The sequence below is a fragment of the Pongo pygmaeus genome, chromosome 14 (genome assembly GCF_028885625.2).
Source record: "Pongo pygmaeus isolate AG05252 chromosome 14, NHGRI_mPonPyg2-v2.0_pri, whole genome shotgun sequence".
Classification (NCBI taxonomy): Eukaryota; Metazoa; Chordata; class Mammalia; order Primates; family Hominidae; genus Pongo; species Pongo pygmaeus.
Genome location: NC_072387.2, coordinates 39,784,179 through 39,802,103, shown reverse-complemented (window position 1 = coordinate 39,802,103; position 17,925 = coordinate 39,784,179). Strand labels below are relative to the sequence as shown.

Sequence of the window (17,925 nt, the reverse complement as noted above, 5' to 3'; positions counted from 1 at the left end):
TTTTTGTATTTTTGGTGGAGACGGGGTTTCGCCGTGTTGACCGGGCTGGTCTCCAGCTCCTGGCCTCGAGTGATCTGCCTGCCTCGGCCTCCCGAGGTGCTGGGATTGCGGACGGAGTCTCGCTAACTCAATGCTCAATGGTGCTCAGGCTGGAGTGCAGTGGTGTGATCTCGGCTCGCTGCAACCTCCACCTACCAGCCCCCTGCCTTGGCCTCTTAAAGTGCTAAGATTACAGCCTCTGCCCCGCCGCCACCCCGTCTAGAAAGTGAGGAGCATCTCTGCCTGGCCACCCATCGTCTGGGATGTGAGGAACCCCTCTGCCCGGCCGCCCTATCTGGGAAGTGAGGAGCGCCTCTGCCCGGCCGCCCATCGTCTGGGATGTGAGGAGCGCCTCTGCCCGGCTGCCACCCCGTCTGGGAGGAAGGGAGGAGCGCCTCTGCCCGGCTGCCCCGTCTGGGAGATGAGGAGCACCTCTGCCCGGCCGCCCCGTCTGGGAGGTGAGGAGCGCCTCTGCCTGGCCACCCCTTCTGGGAGGTGAGGAGCGCCTCTGCCCGGCCGCCACCCCGTCTGGGAGGAAGTGAGGAGCGCCTCTGCCCGGCCGCCCCGTCTGGGAGGTGAGGAGTGCCTCTGCCCGGCCGCCACCCCGTCTGGGAGGAAGTGAGGAGCACCTCTGCCCGGCTGCCCCGTCTGGGAGGAAGTGAGGAGCACCTCTGCCCGGCCGCCCCGTCTGGGAGGTGAGGAGCGCCTCTGCCTGGCCGCCACCCCGTCTGGGAGGAAGTGAGGAGCGCCTCTGCCCGGTTGCCCCATCTGGGAGGTGAGGAGCGCCTCTGCCTGGCCGCCACCCTGTCTGGGAAGTGAGGAGCACCTCTGCCCGGCTGCCACCCCATATGGGAAGTGAGGAGCGCCTCTGCCCAGCCGCCCCTTCTGGGAGGTGAGGAGCGCCTCTGCCCAGCCGCCCCGTCTGGGAGGTGAGGAGCGCCTCTGCCTGGCCGCCACCCCGTCTGGGAGGAAGTGAGGAGCACCTCTGCCCAGCTGCCACATCTGGGAAGTGAGGAGCGCCTCTGCCTGGCTGCCACCCCCTATGGGAAGTGAGGAGCGCCTCTGCCCGGCCGCCCACTCTGGGAAGTGAGGAGCGCCTCTGCCTGGCCGCCCACTCTGGGAGGTGAGGAGCGCCTCTGCCTGGCCACTCCCTCTGGGAAGGGAGGAGCGCCTCTGCCCGGCCACCCCGTCTGGGAGGTGAGGAGCGCCTCTGCCCGGCCGCCACCCCGTCTGGGAGGAAGTGAGGAGCACCTCTGCCCGGCCGCCCCGTCTGGGAAGTGAGGAGCGCCTCTGCCCGGCCGCCACCCCATCTGGGAGGAAGTGAGGAGCGCCTCTGCCCGGCTGCCCCATCTGGGAAGTGAGGAGCGCCTCTGCCCGGCTGCCACCCCGTATGGGAAGTGAGGAGCGCCTCTGTCCGGCCGCCCCGTCTGGGAGGTGAGGAGTGCCTCTGCCCGGCCGTCACCCCGTCTGGGGGGAAGTGAGGAGCACCTCTGTCCGGCCGCCCCGTCTGGGAGATGAGGAGCACCTCTGCCCGGCCGCCCCGTCTGGGAGGTGAGGAGTGCCTCTGCCCAGCCGCCACCCCGTCTGGGAGGAAGTGAGGAGCACCTCTGCCGGGCCGCCCCCTCTGGGAAGTGAGGAGCGCCTCTGCCTGGCCGCCACCCCGTCTGGGGGGAAGTGAGGAGCGCCTCTGCCTGGCTGCCCCATCTGGGAAGGGAGGAGCGCCTCTGCCCAGCCGCCACACCGTCTGGGAAGTGAGGAGCGCCTCTGCCTGGCCACCCCGTCTAGGAGGTGAGGAGCGCCTCTGCCCGGCCGCCCAGTCTGGGAAGTGAGGAGCGCCTCTGCCCGGCCGCCCAGTCTGGGAAGTGAGGAGCGCCTCTGCCCGGCCGCCCAGTCTGGGAAGTGAGGAGCGCCTCTGCCTGGCCGCCACCCCGTCTGGGAGGAAGTGAGAAGCACCTCTGCCCAGCTGCCCCATCTGGGAAGTGAGGAGCGCCTCTGCCCGGCTGCCACCCCGTATGGGAAGTGAGGAGCGCCTCTGTCTGGCCGCCCCGTCTGGGAGGTGAGGAGTGCCTCTGCCCGGCCGTCACCCCGTCTGGGGGGAAGTGAGGAGCACCTCTGCCCGGCCGCCCCGTCTGGGAGATGAGGAGCACCTCTGCCCGGCCGCCCCGTCTGGGAGGTGAGGAGTGCCTCTGCCCAGCCGCCACCCCGTCTGGGAGGAAGTGAGGAGCACCTCTGCCCGGCCGCCCCCTCTGGGAAGTGAGGAGCGCCTCTGCCTGGCCGCCACCCCGTCTGGGAGGAAGTGAGGAGGGCCTCTGCCTGGCTGCCCCATCTGGGAAGGGAGGAGCGCCTCTGCCCAGCCGCCACACCGTCTGGGAAGTGAGGAGCGCCTCTGCCTGGCCACCCCGTCTACGAGGTGAGGAGCGCCTCTGCCCGGCCGCCCAGTCTGGGAAGTGAGGAGCGCCTCTGCCCAGCCGCCCAGTCTGGGAAGTGAGGAGCGCCTCTGCCCGGCCGCCCAGTCTGGGAAGTGAGGAGCGCCTCTGCCCGGCCGCCCTGTCTGGGAGGTGAGGAGCGCCTCTGCCCGGCCGCCACCCCGTCTGGGAGGAAGTGAGGAGCGTCTCTGCCCGGCCGCCCCATCTGGGAAGTGAGGAGCGCCTCTGCCCGGCCGCCCGGTCTGGGAAGTGAGGAGCGCCTCTGCCCGGCCGCCCCCTCTGGGAAGTGAGGAGCGCCTCTGCCCGGCCGCCCCATCTGGGAGGTGAGGAGCGCCTCTGCCCGGCCGCCCTGTCTGGGAGGTGTACCCAATAGCTCCGAAGAGACAGCGACCATCGGGAGCCGGCCATGAGGACGATGGTGGTTTTGTTGAAAGGAAGGGGGGGGGAAGTGTGGGGAAAGGAAGGAGAGATCAGATTGTTGCTGTGTCTGTGTAGAAAGGGGTGGGCATAGGAGATTCCATTTTGTTCTGACTAGGAGAAATTCTTCTGCCTTGGGATGCTGTTGATCTATGGCCTTTCCCCCAGCCCCATGCTCTCTGAAACATATGCTGTGTCAACTCAGGGTTAAATGGATTAAGGGCGGTGCAAGATGTACTTTGTTAAACAGATGCTTGAAGGCAGCATGCTCTTTAAGAGTCATCACCACTCCCTAATCTCCAGTACCCAGGGGCACAAACACTGCAGAAGGCCGCAGGGTCCTCTGCCTAGGAAAACCAGAGACCTTTGTTCATGTGTTTATCTCCTGACCTTCTCTCCACTATTATCCTATGACCCTCCCATATCCCCCTCTCCGAGAAACACCCAAGAATCATCAATAAATACTTCATAAATTTAAAAAAAATAAAAAATAAAAATAAAATAAAACATATCACAAAGCCAGATACAGTGGTGCACACATGTAGTCCCAGCTACTTGTGAGTCTCAGATGGGAGGATTCTTGGGGCCAGGAGTTTGAGGCTGTAGTGTGCTATCATCATGCCTGTGAATAGCCACCACACTCCAGCCTGGGCAACACAGTGAGACCTGGTCTCATAAAAAAACAAAACAAAACTCACATAATAGAGGAAGAGACTGAAAATTAACCACCACACTTAGAGCCCAAACTTTGCCTCAAACTACTGTTTTTTGTTTTTGGGACAGGGTCTCACTCTATCACCCAGGTTGGAGGGCAGTAGCGAGATCTTGGCTCGCTGCAACCTTGCCTCCAGGGCTCAAGTGATCCTTCTATCTCAGCCTCCCAAGTAGCTGGGATTATGGGAGTGAGTCACCACGACTGGCCTTCAAATTATTGTTGGTTCTCTAGTTTCACTTGGTTTACAAAGAGAATAATTTACAAGTGAATTTCTGCATTAATCTCTCCTAAAATCATTTACTACTCCTCTAAAATTGCCTGTAGCACCCCCCAACTGTTTCTCCCCTATGAAAAGTATTAAACTTCAACCATCTGAAAATAAAAAATAAAAAATAAAAAATAAAAAAAAAATAAATAAAAAAAAAAAAAAAAAAAGAAATACATGGGAAATGAAAATGACTGTAATTTCTTAAGATTCTCACGAATGATAGATCTCACACTATTTTATATTAGATTAAAAATGACAGATTCTTTTTTTTATTTCCATAAAACAGACAATCTTGATTTATTTTTCAGAATTACTCGGTGGCCTCTCTGGAAAGTTCCCAGTTCCCTGCACTGGAGAAAAGAGAAACTACCATACTTTGAACAGCTTTGTAACACTTATGAGCTTGTGTTTGAGGAGGGTGTAATGTCAAAAATATAATATGCACTACTCTGGGATATAAAACTAAAGACCTGTGTTTTAATGTATGGGGATTAATAGACATAAAATTATCTACAATTAGCTGATGCAAATATTTATAACAGGTAAAACATAACTGAAGTTATACAGTGTTGTGTCAAGTTCTTGGGATTCAATTCAATACTTCAAAATAATTTTGATGAAAGAAATCCATTGTAAAACCAATTTTCTAAAACTGCAAATATATGTTTCCCTTTAAAAATTGCTTTTATAGCCACTGTATTAAAACACTATATTTTGTGTCATTCAATTTAAATAAAATAATTAACTAAAAAAAAAAAAAAAAAAAAAAGTCAAGAAACAACGGATGCTGGAGAGGATGTGGAAAAACAGGAACACTTTTACACTGCTGGTGGGAATGTAAATTAGTTCAACCATTGTGGAAGACAGTGTGGCGATTCCTCAAGGATCTAGAACTAGAAATACCATTTGACCCAGCAATCCCATTATTGGGTATATACCCAAAGGATTATAAGTCATTCCACTATAAAGACACATGCATACATGTTTATTGCAGCACTATTCACAATAGCAAAGACTTGGAACCAACCCAAATGCCCATCGATGACAGACTGGATAAAGAAAATGTGGCACATATACACCATGGAATACTACACAGCCATAAAAAAGGATGAGTTCATGTTCTGCAGGGACATGGATGAATCTGGAAACCATCATTCTCAGCAAACTAATACAGGAACAGAAAACCAAACACTGCATGTTCTCAGTCATAAGTGGGAGTTGAACAATGAGAACACCTGGTCACAGGGAGGGGAACGTCACACACCAGGGCCTGTTGGAAGGTGGGGGGCTAGGGGAGGAGGGATGGCATTAGGAGAAATACCTAATGTAGGTGACGGGTTGATGAGTGCAGCAAACCACCATGGCACGTGTATACCTACGTAACAAATCTGCACATTTTGCACATGTACCCCAGAACTTAAAGTATAATTAAAAAAAATACTACCAATGTTATTGGAAAATGCCAGATAAAACAATAAAAAAAATCCATTCTGGCAATCTGTATCTTTTAAGTGAAGCATTTAATCCAGTTATATTCAAGGTTAATCTTGATATGTGAGGCTTTGTCCATACCTAGTGGTGACAAATTTCCTCAGCATTTCCTTGTCTGGGAAAGATTATTTCCCCTTTATCTATAAGGCTTATTCTGGCAGGATATAAAATTCTTGGCTCACAGCTTTTTTTTTTTTTCTTTTAGCACGATGGCTAAAGTGCCATCTCATTCTCTTTGGCCTATAAGGTTTCTGCTGAAAAGTCCATTATTAGTCCTTTATACATGACTTGATGGTTTTGCTCTTGCTAATTTTAAAGATTCTTTCACTTGAATTTAAACATTCTGAATATGCCATGTGAAGTCCTTTTTTCAATGTATTTACATGAAGATCACTGGATCTCCTGTATCTAAATATCTAACTCTTTTGCTAGTTTGGGACATTTTCATCAATTATTTCCTTCAGTAGGATTTCTAAAGTTTTTGATCTATCTTCCCCCTCAAAAATATTGATAATTCATAAGTTTGGTCATTTTGTGTAGTCCTAGACATCTTGAGGGCTGTTTTCATTCTTTTTCATTTTTTCCTTATTTTTGTCTGGCTGAATTATTTCGCAAGATCTGTCATCAAGTTTTGAAATTCCTCCTTCTGCTTGGTCTAGTCTATTACCGAAGCTTTCAAGTGTATTTTGTATTTCCTTCAATGAATTTTCAGTTCCAGAATCTGTTTGGTTTTTTTAAATTAAAGATATCTGTCTCCTTGGTATACCTCTCATTCACATCTTGAATTCATTTTCTTATTTTTGTACTGGTTTTCAGATTTCTCTTGTACCTCAATGAGGTTCTTTAAAATCAATATTTTGAATTCTTTATCTGTTATTTCAAGGAATTCTTACTGATTGGGATCTGTTCCCAGAAAATTGTTGTGGTCCTTTACTGGTATCATATTTTCTTGCTTTTTCATGTTTCCTGTTACCTTCCATTGATATCTGCATATCTGGTATTGTTGTTCCAATTTTTAAAAATTGCTTTTGTAGGGGAGAATATTTTTCCTGAAGATGTATATATGTTGTTGGTTAAGTAAGACACCTTGGCTTTTATTTTTGGTGCTGTTGTAGTATGGTCTTTTTGTGACTTTTTCAGTAGTACACAAGGTCCATGGTATGTGTAATTTCCTCAGTGGCTTAGGGTATGGTTATTAGCCGAGGCTGTGAAATTTTGCTGGGGACTTGGATGCCAACTAAGTCAGTCTTTGGGCCCCAGTGGTGGCAGCAGAAGGGTGAATATGCCTGTTTTTAGGCCCTGAGCAGCTTATGCTGGCTGTGGTGTTAGAGAGTTCTGAATGGCTGATTCTTGGGCCTGCAGGTGAACTCCTTGATTAGAAGCTAGTAATGAGAGCAGTGGGCTAGGTGTGTGTTGTCAGCCCCCTGAGCAGCTGGTATGATGTGAATGATGGCAGCAGTGGTGGTGGAGCAACCCACTGAGACTCAAGAGGTCCATGTTGGTGTTGCAGGTAGCTACAATGGGTTGAGCATGCTAGTCCTCAATTCCACAGCTGCCTAGAGCAAGGCAGTGGGTACTGTCCTAAGTGTCCATTATGGCATTCCTGGAGGTGGCTGTTCTCTGCTTTTGTGCTTATGGTGCCTGGGGTTCATTGAGACTCGGATCTATGGGTTTACAGTTTTCATTAAATTTGAAAAATATTTCTTTAAATAATTATGTGCCCCTTCTCTTTGGAGATTTCAATTGCATATATTCAAGGCAACCTGAAATTATCCCACAGCTCAGTGATGGTGTTAATTTTCTAAAATTATTTTTTATCTTTGTGTTTCACTTTGGATAGTTATTATTGCAATGTCTTCAAGTTCACTGATACTTTCTTCTTAAATGAATTTGCTATTAAACCCATCCAGTGGGTTTTTCACCTCAAACGAGAATGTAGTTTTCATCTATAGAGGTATGATTTCAACTTATTTAAGACTAAGAGCCATTCCATGTCTTTTTGAACATATGGAATAGAGGTATAATAACTATTTAATAGTAACAGCTTAATAACTTCTAATTCTAACCTTGTATAAATTCTGAAACCATTTCAATAAGCTAATTTTTTTTCACTTCTGTATTTTCCTGCTGCTTTGTATGCCTGGCAACTTTTGATTGGATGGCAGACATTATGAATTTTACTTTATTAGATGTTGGTTATTTTTGTATTTCTGTAAGTCTTCTTGAGTTTTGTTCTCAGACACAGTCTATTACTTGGAAACAGATTCATTTTCTTGTATCTTCTTGCTTTTCAGATATGTTAGGCAGGACTAGAAAAGTGCTTAGTCTAGAGTTAACTATCCCCTCTATTGAGGCAAGACCCTTTCACATGCTGTTCTCAATACCTTGTGAACAGGGGTTTTCCAGCCCAGGCATGTGTGAGTGTCAGGCACAATTACCTCTAATCTGGTTGGGTCTTTCCCCAGCATCGGGTAGTTTCCTCACACATATGCACTGATCAATACTCTACTGAATACATAAGGTGGCTCTTCACCTACCTCCAGTGTTCCCTTTCTGTATAGCTCTCTCCTCTCTGGTACTCTGTCCTGCAAACTGTAATAGCCTTGGTCTCCTGAGACTCTCAGCTCCATCTTTTCCGCCCACAGAGTCTGTCAGGTTCCATCTGGTGCTCCCTCCCTAAGCAGTAACTTGGAATTCTCTTAAGGCAGTCAGCTCTGGCAGTCATAGAACTCACCTCATTCGCTTCATGTTTCTTTTGGATCATTTTCCTTTGCACCTAATATTCAGTGTCTTTAAAACCTTTGTTTTATACATTTTGTTCTTTTAGAGGATTGGTTCAGATAGAAGGGTAAACCCCGTCCCCGTTACTTCATCTTGGCCAGAAAAAGTACCCGTCTAGTTTTCTGAATATGAATATATGTAGAATTTAAAGCCATTTAGGGTGAGAATGACTCCTTACCTTATTAATGTATCATCATCCACAATGACTAACCATGCTGTTTTGTCCTGGCTACGATTCAGAAATCTTTCCAAAATGGCAAATGTCTTTCCACAATGACCTAGAAAAGGCAAGAAAAAAAATTACAATGTATTATTTCTTATAAAATATATAGAATTTGTTCATTTCTTTTTAGTTTTGAAGTGTTGTAAGAGCTTACACGCCAAAATGCAGCTTAAAAGTTCAAAATTTTAAAAAATAGCCTTCTCTAATTTTCATAGACACATTGAACCAGTGGGAACTTCAGAGAGAATGAAATTCAAGCCATTCATTTCACACACAAGGAAATGGAGACCTAGAGAGATGAGTGGAATTACACAGTCACACAGATAATCTGAGGCAGAGATATAATTAGTATCTTCAGTCCAGGCAAGAAAGTTTTAAGACTCACAGCAATGAGCAATGGCATCCTTTCTTAGATACACTTATTCTGAAGGAGCTGTTAGAACCCCAGGCACCACTGCCACAGGGAAGCAGCAGTGCAAAGGTGGAAGCTTATACCTTCATTTATTTATTTTGTAAATATTTACTACCACTAAGTTTCTAACATGCCAGATACTGTGGCAGGTACTAAGATATGCACTAAAGATACAGTGCTGAGTAAGACAGAGTAACAGTCCTTCAGACACCAACAGATAAATTACAATGCTTTAATGGTAAATGCTGGGACAAAAATAAAACACTTGGGAAGAGTAGTCAAATTGATAAACAGGAATATGCCCCTCATTTTAATTATCTGTGACACAGTGGAGCACAAATATTAACTTATATTAATGACTATTAAACCACTCAATTTGACCTTTATTTTCTTTACTCTTGATCTCTGTGTATTTTTAACCATTACAATATGTGTGTTTCAAAGCCATCTCAAATCCCTTTTAGAACAAATATAAATATAGGCAATAAGGCTAGACTAGAAATGAAGAAATCAAATAAGGAAGGTATAAATAAATACATGATTATTAAACCCAATCTAAAATAGTTCTTCCAAATCAAACAGCAACAGACAGACTCAGTAATACACTTAACCTTGTCAGAAGAATTGGTAACTACAGAAATGGCATATCTGATTCTGCATTGTACCATATTAATGAAATAATTATGAGTCACACTAACATAAAATAAGATAAATTACTGTATAGAACATAATCAGTTTGCTACTTTTTTTTTTTTAACTCATAAAAGGGCATGGGGAACAAAAAAACTAAAGAAAAAAGGGTGGCAGAAACACTGGATAAAACTTAAGATGAATAAAGAAAATCTGAAGATGAGGTGGCCAAATTTACACTTCCATTTTTTGACACAATTTTTTAAAATTTTTATAGATTTAAGAGTTGGGTACAAGTGCAGTTTTGTAACATGGACATATTGTACAATGGTGAAGTCTGGGCTTTTGGTGAAGCCATCACCCAAAGAGTGTCTATCGTACTCAGTGGGTAATTTCTCATCCCTCACCCCTCTTCTACTCTCCCACCTTTTGGAGTCTCCAATGTCTACCATTCCATTCTGTATGTCCTAAAAAGTGCTTTTAATTAGAAACACTGCAATTTGAAAGTGTTTAATTAGAAAGCCTGCAATCTGAAGAGAAAAGCAGGTTTATTTCCAACAATTCACTAATTAAAATCTTAACATATGGAATAGAGTTTATTCTACATATAACTAGTGTAGAATGTGATTAGGTGGTACTCACAGGTAATATGTGAACTAGACTATAAGACTGACAGGGAGAGAAGCTTTATGTGGGAATATAATAAACACCCCATCATGGTAACAAAGAATTATGAAGGTATGAAAAATCTATTGTTAAATTCTGCTGTAACTATCATGTGCTCAATTATAGGATATAACCTACTAAAAACTTGCAACACTTCGTACTATAAAGCCCTTAGTTTGAAAGAACCAATCTGTATCTGTGAGGGAAGAAGGGAAAAAACTAATATGAGGCAAAAATTATAGCACTTATAAAATATTTCATTTTTATCCTAACCTAATTTACTGTATTTACAGAATGGGAATGTTTAATAAGGAGAGTAGTAAGAATTATGGACTCACCTCTATCTGTATTAGGAATTCCCAAATCCACAGTAGGAATGGAATTTTCAGTATAGTCACTATAGTATTCAATGAGACTTGCCTGGCTTTCCCAAGTCTGCTTAACAATAGGTACTGAAAAAAATTACAGAGGTGACATCAGTGGCACAGTTACACAAGGAAGCTTAAAAATTCAAAATGGCAGTATAATCATCTACAAAGGAGAGAAACATTACTGGTTGTTCTTCAGGTGTTCCAAGAGTTGCTTGCTTCCAACCCTGAGAAATGCCAACGTTGTTGACTAAAACCCTCTTCTTGAAGCATTTTCAACATTCTCTAGAGTAAAGCATTTCTCATTCCTGGTGATGAATGCACTTACTTCCATATAATGATAAATTTTCTGGTTTGATTATGCTGTGGTGTTTACATTAATGTTAACTAATTTTTCTTTTACCATGGAGCATGGTAAGAGAAAATCCATCCCTCTTACCATGGAGCATGGGAAGACCTTTGCAAATTATGCATGTCCCCACCCAAAGATTCTAACACAACTACCCAACCCTACAAAAGGCATGACCTTGCCAAATAAGAATCACTGCATATGATGACTGATATTACGATGTTGTACTTTTGAAAAATGTGGAAGTAATAACATTCAAAACTACTGCAGGCTTTAAAACTCTATCATTAGCAGCTAAATTGTTTTAACACAATAAACAGAACAGAAAGCTGTCCTGGTTTTCTGTATTTTTGCTTTGGAGGCTCAAAGATAGCTCTGTCTGCATACCTGACATGTAGACTTACCACTACTTGATATTAATTCACCTGACCAAGTAATTCTTTTCTTTTACACTTAAAAAACAAATTACTGCTTATGCATCTCTGAATTTTAAAAAGTGGTTTCTTGTTTTTTCAATAGAAAAAACATTTAGATTTTATATCCTGTCAAAACTCTGATGAACCAAATCTTCACTTAACTTTTGAGAAACTTTATCAGATCATGTATCTTTCCCCTGTTCCCAACTCTAATAGAAATATATGCAAAAACTGATGTTCCAATGTAAAATTTAAGTGTTTAGCTAATAAGTAAGCAAATTCTGAGTCCAGCTCAGACAGCCCTTATATAGAAAATACAAAAGTGCATCATTTTATAATCTCTTTCACTGGCTTTTTTTTTTTTAAAAAAACTGAGTTCTGCACATCTGCTAAAAGTATTACCAAATTACCAGTTAAATATTAATTTTGTATATTAAAATAAAATTTTTCTGCAACCATAAAGAAGCAGATAGTTCTAAAGGTTTCTACATGTTAAAACGGTCAAAGATGTACTAAATAATAGATAGGGCTACTGGCGGACAAAGAAAGGAAAAAAAGAAATTTTAAAAAATTTCACTCTGTTCTACTTCCAAATTTCAGCACAACAAAAATGTTAACCTTGGCACTGCTGTGGCAGTTTGCTTTTCATATAATAAGCAAGAGAACTTACCCCAGAAAGGGCTCCCTGCAGCCACTAAAAGTTCACACTGTTGGGTAAAATATCCTCCATTGCATAATGCTGAAGGAAGCTGTGAGGAAAGGTCAAGAACTTTCCTCAGTCCCCAGCAAGGGTCCTGCAGGCTGTGCAAATTTTGCTTTCAATTTCCTCAGCCTTTAGGCTTTCAGTCCTTTTTCGCTCTAATAGGTTTACTAAAGAGCACGGGTATTTCTTCTCAATTAACTGATTTAAATAAAATTAAAATCAAAATCAAGGGTGAGTTAGTGCTTTTGCTTTCTCTTTTACTTTGAAACACGTAAAATAGAAATTACACTAAAGGTAAGAATTAGTGTGTGTATGACTCATTTCCCAACACCTGGCACAGTGCCTAGGACATAGTAGGCACTCAACAGTTGAATGAGGACTGAATTTTGTAGGCATTTCAATAAAAGGCCTAGGATTATTTGTGGAAGCTTGTTAAAGGAAGATCTTATTCATAAAGGCAATTCAGCCTTTGATTAATCATTTTAAAACAAGCCAACCATTTAGATATACTAAGATATTATGATTCTGTAACACCTAAAGCATTCAACAGTTTGTACATCTCTCCCCTTGTCAACATAATCTCCATGCGTCTGTCATTTTTTTTTTTTTTTTTTTTTTGAGACAGAGTCTTGCTCTCTCGCTCTGTTGCCCAGGCTGGAGTGCAGTGGTGTGATCTCGGCTCACTGCAAGCTCTGCCTCCTGGGTTCACGCCATTCTCCTGCCTCAGCCTCCTGAGTAGCTGGGACTACAGGCGCCCGCCACCACGCCCAGCTAATTTTTTTTGTATTTTTTAGTAGAGACAGGGTTTCACCGTGTTAGCCAGGATGGTCTTGATCTCCTGACCTCGTGATCCACCCGCCTCGGCCTCCCAAAGTGCTGGGATTACAGGCGTGAGCCACTGCGCCCGGCTGTGTCTGTCATATCTCTTAGCCACGAAGGATTTAAAGTCTTCCAAAAAAACAGCTTAAGGCTTTATTTTCAACCACGGTTGATTCTAAATTAGTTAAACTTTTAAAATAATGGTCTATTTTATTAGCATCATTTAAATTCTAAAATGAATTCATTCTATTATTTACAAAATATTTCATATTGTATTGAGGCACTGTATTCCTAAAGATTAAAATTTGAGAAAATACTTTAATAAGTTACCTGATACATTATCTCCTTTTCAATAAAGAAGCATACTTCCTATCACATAATAACAGTCAATGCCTCTTTCAAGAAAGTTTGTCACGAGATAACTTAAACTTAGAGCAAAGTAAAAAAATTTTACTATAAAAATGCTAGCTGCACAGATGGCATAAATCTTTCTTAGAGCTTTCTAGACTCTAAGCAGAAGATGTGTCTCACTATGAGGACAGAACATGCATTTTTACCCCCAGGGAGGTGACTTGTAAAACTGTCTCAGATTATAAATGAAAATGAACTTGACGCTTGAACGTTTTATTAAAACTACCACACCATCAAATGTGAATAGTTTTTATTTTAAGGAATCCACTATTTTCAGCTTGCAGATGGCCCTTTTGTCTCAGTGTACAAGTCAGTGGTCACAAAATAAGACCCTGATTGCACTTCTCTTCTCAGGAGCAGATTAGGGACACACACATGAATGTGTCCTAATTCCTCGTTTTAAAGACTGAGGTGTACCTAAGCCTGAAAAGTATCCCTCCTGGATGACCTAACACAACACTGTAGGGCAATCTGGAACATCAGCTATTCAACAGCCAGGGAAAGACAACACTTGACTCCTCTCCTCTCTTCATTCATTGATCTAATCACCTCATTTGATTAGAGTCTGGCCTTCTGGCTGTATTTTAATTCAAGCCTCGCCTTTTAAGTAAGCAGTCTGTACCACAGTACATGTAAGCCTCTTTAGTCAAAGAGAACACCAGCCACCAAACACCCCTTTCAATCAGTTTGTTCAGATTTGCCTCTAGACAAGACCACAGCAGTAAAGACAGCAAACAGGTTTTTGTTTTTGTTTTTTTTTTAATCTGAAAGGAATATAGTGCTAATTTTTAAGAGCTTAGGAAGCTGTGGAAAGGAACTAAAGGCTGAGCAAACAGCAATTTAACCTCTTTAATTAGAGGGAGACTGCAGGAGAGCATCCCACAACCCACTATTTGATGAACAAAACCAGTGGCTGCCACGAGGTACGTAAGACATGTACACAAACTGCATGGAAAAATGATGCAAAGAAAATTCTGAAGGTTTTCTGACAGCTCAGGTCACACAGTGGAAAACACAGAACCCAAGAGGAAGCAATCAAGTTGAATATTAAAACACCAGAGATCATTTCCTTGCTTAAATATAATTTTACATGCTATGCCCAATTCATCACCTTATGTAACAGTTCTCAAGTTTCTTTAAAACCCTACTAAATGCTTGCCTCTCAGAGGGTGCTGCTGTTTCAATGATGTCAATATGTATTACTTCCTTGAGCCAAAAAACAGAGTATATTTTTGCTTGTCGTGTTCTAAGAATGCTATGTTTCACTTAAGTCAGAATCCAGACAAAAGCAATTACATAAATGTGTTATTGTTAAGCCAAGAAAGTACAATATTTAAAATATTTCTTTTCACTGTGAAACTTGGTTTTATTATCAATTCTTCCATGAGAGTATAAAAAATAAATGCAATCTATATTTTCCCTTGCTGTGACTAGGGCCTTGAACAGAACATGTTCCATCTCTCCTTCTCATCCCAGAAGGTAACCAACATATAATGAAGCAGGAGTGGGGGCCATTACCACCCAGTGCCAGGGGACACTGTGCCCACAATTAACAGTACAGCCCACTCTCAACTTGGCAAAGACAAGTACAGTTTCTCTAGACTTTTTTCCTTCATCATTTGGCCTTTGTTACTGAAGTATTTCTACCATAGAGTGTTGCGGGAAGTCAGGGACCCCAAACGGAGGGACCGGCTGAAGCCATGGCAGAAGAACATAAATTGTGAAGATTTCATGGACATTTATTAGTTCCCCAAATTAAAACTTTTATAATTTCGAGGGGAGGAGCCAAGATGGCTGAATAGGAACAGCTCCGGTCTACAGCTCCCAGCGTGAGCGATGCAGAAGACGGGTGATTTCTGCATTTCCATCTGAGGTACCGGATTCATCTCACTAGGGAGTGCCAGACAGTGGGCGCAGGTCAGTGGGTGCACGCACCGTGCGCGAGATGAAGAAGGGCGAGGCATTGCCTCACTCAGGAAGCACAAGGGGTCAGGGAGTTCCCTTTCCTGGTCAAAGAAAAGGGTGACAGACGGCACCTGGAAAATCGGGTCACTCCCACCCGAATACTGCGCTTTTCCGACAGGCTTAAAAAACGGCGCACCAGGAGATTATATCCCACACCTGGCTCAGAGGGTCCTATGCCCACGGAGTCTCGCTGATTGCTAGCACAGCAGTCTGAGATCAAACTGCAAGGCGGCAGCAAGGCTGGGGGAGGGGTGCCCGCCATTGCCCAGGCTTGCTTAGGTAAACAAAGCAGCCAGGAAGCTCAAACTGGGTGGAGCCCACCACAGCTCAAGGAGGCCTGCCTGCCTCTGTAGGCTCCACTTCTGGGGGCAGGGCACAGACAAACAAAAAGACAGCAGTAACCTCTGCAGCCTTAAATGTCCCTGTCTGACAGCTTTGAAGAGAGCAGTGGTTCTCCCAGCACGCAGCTGGAGATCTGAGAACAGGCAGACTGCCTCCTCAAGTGGGTCCCTGACCCCTGAACCCCAAGCAGCCTAATTGGGAGGCACCCCCCAGCAGGGGCAGACTGACACCTCACACAGCCGGGTACTCCAACAGACCTGCAGCTGAGGATCCTGTCTGCTAGAAGGAAAACTAACAAACAGAAAGGACATCCACACCAAAAACCCATCTGTACATCACCATCATCAAAGACCAGAAGTAGATAAAACCACAAAGATGGGGAAAAAACACAGCAGAAAAACTGGAAACTCTAAAAAGCAAAGCACCTCTCCTCCTCCAAAGGAACGCAGTTCCTCACCAGCAATGGAACAAAGCTGGACGGAGAATGACTTTGACAAGCTGAGAGAAGAAGGCTTCAGACGATCAAATTACTCCGAGCTATGGGAGGATATTCAAACCAAAGGCAAAGAAGTTGAAAATTTTGAAAAAAATTTAGAAGAATGTATAACTAGAATAACCAATACAGAGAAGTGCTTAAAGGAGCTGATGGAGCTGAAAACCAAGGCTCGAGAACTACGTGAAGAATGCAGAAGCCGATGCGATCAAATGGAAGAAAGGGTATCAGCGATGGAAGATGAAATGAATGAAATGAAGCGAGAAGGGAAGTTTAGAGAAAAAAGAATAAAAAGAAATGAGCAAAGCCTCCAAGAAATATGGGACTATGTGAAAAGACCAAATCTACGTCTGATTGGTGTACCTGAAAGTGACGGGGAGAATGGAACCAAGTTGGAAAACACTCTCCAGGATATTATCCAGGAGAACTTCCCCAATCTAGCAAGGCAGGCCAACATTCAGATTCAGGAAATACAGAGAACGCCACAAAGATACTCCTCAAGAAGAGCAACTCCAAGACACATAATTGTCAGATTCACCAAAGTTGAAATGAAGGAAAAAATGTTAAGGACAGCCAGAGAGAAAGGTCGGGTTACCCTCAAAGGGAAGCCCATCAGACTAACAGTGGATCTCTCGGCAGAAACTCTACAAGCCAGAAGAGAGTGGGGGCCAATATTCAACATTCTTAAAGAAAAGAATTTTCAACCCAGAATTTCATATCCAGCCAAACTAAGCTTCATAAGTGAAGGAGAAATAAAATACTTTACAGACAAGCAAATGCTGAGAGATTTTGTCACCACCAGGCCTGCCCTAAAGGAGCTCCTGAAGGAAGCACTAAACATGGAAAGGAACAACCAGTACCAGCCGCTGCAAAATCATGCCAAAATGTAAAGACCATCGAGACTAGGAAGACACTGCATCAACTAACGAGCAAAATAACCAGCTAACATCATAATGACAGGATCAAATTCACACATAACAATATTAACTTTAAATGTAAATGCACTAAATGCTCCAATTAAAAGACACAGATTGGCAAATTGGATAAAGAGTCAAGACCGACAGTGTGCTGTATTCAGGAAACCCATCTCACATGCAGAGACACACATAGGCTCAAAATAAAAGGATGGAGGAAGATCTACCAAGCAAATGGAAAGCAAAAAAAAGGCAGGGGTTGCAATCCTAGTCTCTGATAAAATAGACTTTAAACCAACAAAGATCAAAAGAGACAAAGAAGGCCATTACATAATGGTAAAGGGATCAATTCAACAAGAAGAGCTAACTATCCTAAATATATATGCAGCCAATACAGGAGCACCCAGATTCATAAAGCAAGTCCTGAATGACCTACACAGAGACTTAGACTCCCACACATTGATAATGGGAGACTTTAACACCCCACTGTCAACATTAGACAGATCAACGAGACAGAAAGTCCACAAGGATACCCAGGAATTGAACTCAGCTCTGCACCAAGCAGACCTAATAGACATCTACAGAACTCTCCACCCCAAATCAACAGAATATACATTTTTTTCAGCACCACACCATACCTATTCCAAAATTCACCACATACTTGGAAGTAAAGCTCTCCTCAGCAAATGTAAAAGAACAGAAATTATAACAAACTATCTCTCAGATCACAGTGCAATCAAGCTAGAACTCAGGATTAAGAATCTCACTCAAAACCGCTCAACTACATGGAAACTGAACAACCTGCTCCTGAATGACTACTGGGTACATAATGAAATGAAGGCAGAAATAATGATGTTCTTTGAAACTAACGAGAACCAAGACACAACATACCAGAATCTCTGGGATGCATTCAAAGCAGTGTGTAGAGGGAAATTTATAGCACTAAATGCCCACAAGAGAAAGCAGGAAAGATCCAAAATTGACACCCTAACATCACAATTAAAAGAACTAGAAAAGCAAGAGCAAACACATTCAGAAGCTAGCAGAAGGCAAAAAATACCTAAAATCAGAGCAGAA

The 17,925-nt window shown here is 43.6% G+C and overlaps 1 protein-coding gene across 4 annotated transcripts in view; it reads right to left on the bottom strand.

Moving 5' to 3' along the window:
* Window positions 1-17,925, bottom strand: part of B3GLCT (beta 3-glucosyltransferase) — a 140,407-nt gene that overhangs the window by 35,369 nt on the left and 87,113 nt on the right. For all 4 annotated transcript variants that reach the window (XM_054446047.2, XM_063650743.1, XM_054446050.2 and 1 more), the window contains exons 11-12: window positions 10,407-10,520; window positions 8,316-8,415 (exon numbers count right to left, since the gene is read on the bottom strand). In XM_054446047.2, coding sequence (XP_054302022.2) covers window positions 8,316-8,415; window positions 10,407-10,520 — 214 coding nt within the window. The remainder of the gene's footprint in view (window positions 1-8,315; window positions 8,416-10,406; window positions 10,521-17,925) is intronic.